Source organism: Bos indicus, chromosome 2 (assembly GCF_029378745.1).
Source record: "Bos indicus isolate NIAB-ARS_2022 breed Sahiwal x Tharparkar chromosome 2, NIAB-ARS_B.indTharparkar_mat_pri_1.0, whole genome shotgun sequence".
Lineage (NCBI taxonomy): Eukaryota > Metazoa > Chordata > Mammalia > Artiodactyla > Bovidae > Bos > Bos indicus.
Window position 1 is genome coordinate 119,997,225 of NC_091761.1, and position 5,075 is coordinate 120,002,299.

The window sequence follows — 5,075 nt, forward strand, 5'->3', positions numbered from 1 at the left end:
ACACACACACACACACACACACACACACACAAACAGCCCAATGCCCACTCCAATGTCTCCCTGTCTCCGGGCCTCAGGGCAACAGGAAAGCAAACACAGGCTCTGGCCCCGTTGCGTGCTTCCAACCCCACCTCCCTCAGCACTCAGAACCAAACCAGGCTAAAGCTGACTTTCAAAAACCACAGAACATATGAGGAGAAGAAAAGATGGTTCTCCCACAGGACTTGGCGAGCAGAGGGATGGGAGGAGCTCCTGACAGGACCTTGAAAATGTTCCTCAGGCCAAAGCCAACTGCACCCTAATCCCCACCCCACCCTGAAGAGACCACCTGTGAGGGAGGGACCTGAATCCTCAGGACCCCTGCTGGCTCAGCCACACCCACCACGTTCCTCTGGCAACAGGGCTCAAAGTCATAGCAGGTAAGGAACAGGGTGTGGCCACCTGGGGCTCTGGGAGGGGAATTAAGCCCAGGCAGCCAAGCTGCAGTGGGTCCCTGGTGTCCCAGCCTTGCCTAAGACCCGGCCTCCCCAGGTCCCATCCTGACCCTCCACCATCACACAGCCATGCAGGGGGCCTGTGTGCTGCTGCTGCTGGGCCTGCGGCTACAGCTCTCCCTCGGCCTCATCCCAGGTAACCAGGCAGCTCCCGGCAACCCCTACTCACAGGGGCGACCCCAGGCTGACCTGACCTCCACTCTCCCCTTGGGCAGTCGAGGAGGAAGACCCTGCCTTCTGGAACCGCCAGGCAGCCCAGGCCCTCGATGTGGCTAAGAAGCTGCAGCCCATCCAGACAGCTGCCAAGAATGTCATCCTCTTCTTGGGCGATGGTGAGTGCGCTAGGCCAGTCCACCCCGTCCCCCCACAACTCTGGAGCCCTGGGCTGCCGGCTGACCCAGGCTGGCCCCAGGGACTCAGACCTGACACAGTGTACCCTCAGGGATGGGGGTTTCCACGGTGACAGCTGCTCGGATCCTAAAGGGGCAGATGGCTGGCAAGCCGGGACCTGAGACACCCCTGGCCATGGACCAGTTCCCATACCTGGCTCTGTCCAAGGTAAGAGCCAAGTGGCCTCAGGGTGGTCTACACCAGAGGGGTGGGTGTGGGCCTAGGGAGCAGAGTAGGAGGGAAAGCCCAGGAGGGCTGGGGGCTGAGATAGGGGCTGGGGGCTGTAAGGATGGGCCCAGGGCCTGGGTCAGGAGCTGGATGTCTACCCCAGCAGAGCTAAAGGCGTCTCTGCCCCCAGACATACAACGTGGACAGAGATGTGCCCGACAGCGCAGGCACGACCACTGCCTACCTGTGTGGGGTCAAGACCCGTATGAAGGTCATCGGTGTAAGTGCAGCCGCCCAATTTAATCAGTGTAACACGACATATGGGAACGAGGTCACATCTGTGATGAACCGGGCCAAGAAAGCAGGTGGGCTTGGGCATCAGCTTCCTGGGCAGGGACGGGCTCAGAGACCTCGGTGGCCCACCGTGACCTCTGCCACCCTCAGGGAAGTCCGTGGGAGTGGTGACCACCACCACAGTGCAGCACGCCTCCCCAGCCGGGGCCTACGCGCACACGGTGAACCGAAACTGGTATTCTGATGCTAATATGCCTGCCGAGGCCAAGAGGGAGGGCTGCCAGGACATTGCCACACAGCTGGTCTACAACATGGACATTGACGTGAGTTGTGATGTGAAAGGCAAGGGGCAGGGCTGGGAAGAAGGGGTGGGACACACACCTGACAGTCCTAGGTAACCCACAGCCCTGGGGCCTTGGGAGGTCTCCGTATGTTTGCAGGCAGTATTGTTGGCAGAGGTTGGGGTGGGGTGGGAGTGGGGCACGATGTAAGAACTAGAAGTGGGGACAGGCCTTTCTCACAGACCTGGTGGGTAAAGAGTCTAGGGGCTCTGTGTAAGAGGAGCAAAGGGCCAGCCAGGATCCAAACCCACCTGCCTTAATCTCTGGTCCCAGGTGATCCTGGGTGGAGGCCGAATATACATGTTTCCTGAGGGAACCCCAGACCCTGAATACCCAGGCAATACAAAACAGAATGGAGTCCGGAAGGACAAGCGGAACCTGGTGCAGGAGTGGCAGGCCAAGCACCAGGTGATGGGGGCTCACGGGTGCGGGGGGTACAGCAGGGCTGGGCCTGGCGTGTCGGGCTATGGGCTGAGGCCTGGTTCTGCCCTCCCAGGGAGCCCAGTATGTGTGGAACCGCACGGCGCTCCTTCAGGCGGCCAGTGACTCCAGTGTAACACACCTCATGGGTAACGACGCCACCCACCCCGACTGTCCTCCCCAGGAAGGGTGCCACGGGTCCCCCCACCCCATCCCCAGCTTGCAGGTCGCCACTGGTCCCATTTCTCACAGGCCTCTTTGAGCCAGGAGATATGACCTATGACATCCACCGAGACCACATCAAGGACCCATCTCTGGAGGAGATGACGGAGGCAGCCGTGCGTGTGCTGAGCAGAAACCCTCGGGGCTTCTTCCTCTTCGTGGAGGGTGAGTGGCAGCTCCTTGCAGATCAGAGGGAAAGGGGTGGCACTCAGGGTGGCTTTTGCATCACCCACCTTCCACATGACGTTCTTGCAGGAGGCCGCATTGACCACGGTCACCATGAAAGCATAGCTTATCGGGCACTGACCGAGGCGGTCATGTTCGACAATGCCATCGCCAAGGCTAGCCAGCTCACCAGTGAAGCAGACACACTGACCCTTGTCACCGCCGACCACTCCCATGTCTTCACTTTCGGTGGCTACCCACTTCGTGGGACCTCCATTTTTGGTAAGCCAGGGAGAGTGGCAAGTTCTTGTCCTGAGTTACATTGCACAAAGTGCTCTTGAGTCAGCTCCCTCGTCTGCAAAGTGGAGTAATATTAATAATAGCAGCTGCCGTGCCTGGCTCTGGTAAGGATTAAGCCAGTGAACAAACAAGAGGTGCCTGAGCTCAGCACGCAGGAGGCACCCCAAAGGATCGGGTCAGTGTGATTATGGGGTCCCCTCTTCCCTGCAGGGCTGGCCGATGGCAAGGCCAAAGATGGCAAGTCCTATACCACCCTTCTCTATGGCAACGGCCCGGGGCACCGGCTGGTCATGGGCTCACGACCTGATGTGAATGAAAAGGAGAGCAGTGAGTGCAGTGGGTGGGCCCTGGGGAGCAAGGCGGGGGGCGGATGGGAGGAAGGGAAGACCCTACTCTGGAACTCCTGGGAGGGGGAGGCCGCCTCCCTGCTTGCTCTGAATCCCCTCCCTCCTCTCAGTGGACCCCGAGTACCAGCAGCAATCCGCAGTGCCCCTATGGGGCGAGACCCACGCCGGTGAGGACGTGGCAGTGTTTGCACGAGGCCCGTGGGCACACCTGGTGCACGGCGTGCAGGAGCAGACCTTCGTGGCGCATGTCATGGCCTTTGCTGCCTGCGTGGAGCCCTACACCACCGACTGCCACCCTCACCCCCATAGCGGTCCCTTGGACACCGCCCACCAGGCTGCCTGCCCATCCTCACTGGCACTGCTGGCCGGGACCCTGATGCTGCTGCTGGTGCCCACTCTGCACTGACCCCCACCCACCCGGGCCTCAGGGCCTCCTCCCCACCCCCAACCTTAGTGGACCCAAACCACCCTGGAAGCTGAAACCCTGACTTTCCTGTGAGAGCCACAGTCCTCACTGCCCCCACCTCGGTAGCCTCAGATTTTATTGGAGCTGCCCAGACCCCAGGAAAGGCAGGGGCTCAGACCACCCAGTCTCTTCTCCCCACCCAACAGCCCTGCCTGAGGACCAGGCTGGCACCAGAGGTGTCCCCCAGGGAACCAGGACCTACCAAGACCCCCACTGGGGTCTTCCAGGAGGCATAGCTTCTGGGTGCGTGACTTCCGGGAGGCGTGGCTCCAGGAGGTGTGGTTTCTGAGCAGGCGTGGTTTCTGAGAGGGCATGGCTCTCGGGGAGCTCTGGCTTCCCGTCCTCCTGGAACCCACTCTGTGGGCACTTCGCCGGCCAAGGAGACGTCTGGGGCCAGGAGCGCCGGGGGACCCTGGACATACAATCCTCAGAGGCCCCTCCTAGGAACCCAGCAGTACCATTACAGAGAGGAGACAGCGACACAGAGAAGACGACACTTGTCCCAGGTCCCTCAGCTGCTGTGAGGGTGGCCCCAGTGCCCCTTCCAGGCTGGGGGATCCCAGGAGAAGCGGGGAAGCTGGGGATGGGGACACAGGCCCCGCACACCTGGGAGGGAGGAAGCAGCCCTCAAATAAACTGTTTCAAGTGTGATATGGGAGTATATGTGTGGGATGAGAAGCCCTTAGCAGGTGGGGGCACAGTGTGTGTTGGGGGGGACCGGGGGTGTGATTCACATCAGGAGGTCAGGGAGGGGCTGATGAGGGGCTGACATTGAGCAAAGGCCGAAGGCGGTGAGGGCGGGAGCTACTCAGGACAGAGCAATGCTGACGGCTCTGAGGGAGTGTGAGCAGGGCCAGGTGAGGCCAGCTGCGGTACCAAGTTGGGGCTTTCCCCTCCCCGAAGCCAGGCTTTCACCTTCTCTGAAAACAGGAAATTCCCGAGCCCCAGTGCTCACCCCTCCTACCTCCCTGCCTGACGCCCAGGTGGTCATCTGGTGGCTTGTCACCTCCTTGGTCCTGTGAGGTCCACTAGATGCAGCCCTCAAAAGACAGAGACCAACATAAACTTGTGTTTGCTTCTTGCTTCCCAGCTCCTGGGGGGAGGGGGGTACATTCCTACCACGCCCTACAGGGCTCAGTTCAGTTCAGTCGCTCAGTTGTGTCTGACTCTGTGACCCCATGAATCACAGACGTCAGGCCTCCCTGTCCATCACCAACTCCCGGAGTTCACTCAGACTCACGTCCATCGAGTCAGTGATGCCATCCAGCCATCTCATCCTCTGTTGTCCCCTTCTCCTGCCCTCAATCCTTCCCAGCATCAGAGTCTTTCCCAATGAGTCAACTCTTCACATGAGGTGGCCAAAGTACTGGAGTTTCAGCTTTAGCATCAGTCCTTCCAAAGAACACCCAGGACTGATCTCCTTTAGAATGGACTGGTTGGATCTCCTTGCAGTCCAAGGGACTCCCAA

The 5,075-nt window shown here is 60.2% G+C and overlaps 1 protein-coding gene across 1 annotated transcript; it reads left to right on the top strand.

Moving 5' to 3' along the window:
• Positions 1–440: 440 nt before the first annotated feature.
• Positions 441–4,270, top strand: LOC109572075 (intestinal-type alkaline phosphatase-like). The gene is made up of 11 exons (XM_019978616.2): positions 441–630; positions 710–826; positions 937–1,052; positions 1,243–1,417; positions 1,497–1,669; positions 1,961–2,095; positions 2,184–2,256; positions 2,360–2,494; positions 2,585–2,776; positions 3,005–3,121; positions 3,252–4,270. The coding sequence occupies exons 1-11, from the start codon at positions 564–566 to the stop codon at positions 3,545–3,547; spliced, it is 1,596 nt and encodes a 531-aa protein (XP_019834175.2). The 5' UTR covers positions 441–563; the 3' UTR covers positions 3,548–4,270.
• Positions 4,271–5,075: the final 805 nt, after the last annotated feature.

Excerpts from the sequence above, each read along its gene's own strand:
- LOC109572075 (XM_019978616.2), top strand. The coding sequence starts at position 564 with ATGCAGGGGGCCTGTGTGCTGCTGCTGCTGGGCCTGCGGCTACAGCTC. Across the intron at positions 631-709 it reads CTCCCTCGGCCTCATCCCAG|TCGAGGAGGAAGACCCTGCC; the intron begins GTAACCAGGCAG and ends CCCCTTGGGCAG. Across the intron at positions 2,495-2,584 it reads CTTCTTCCTCTTCGTGGAGG|GAGGCCGCATTGACCACGGT; the intron begins GTGAGTGGCAGC and ends ACGTTCTTGCAG.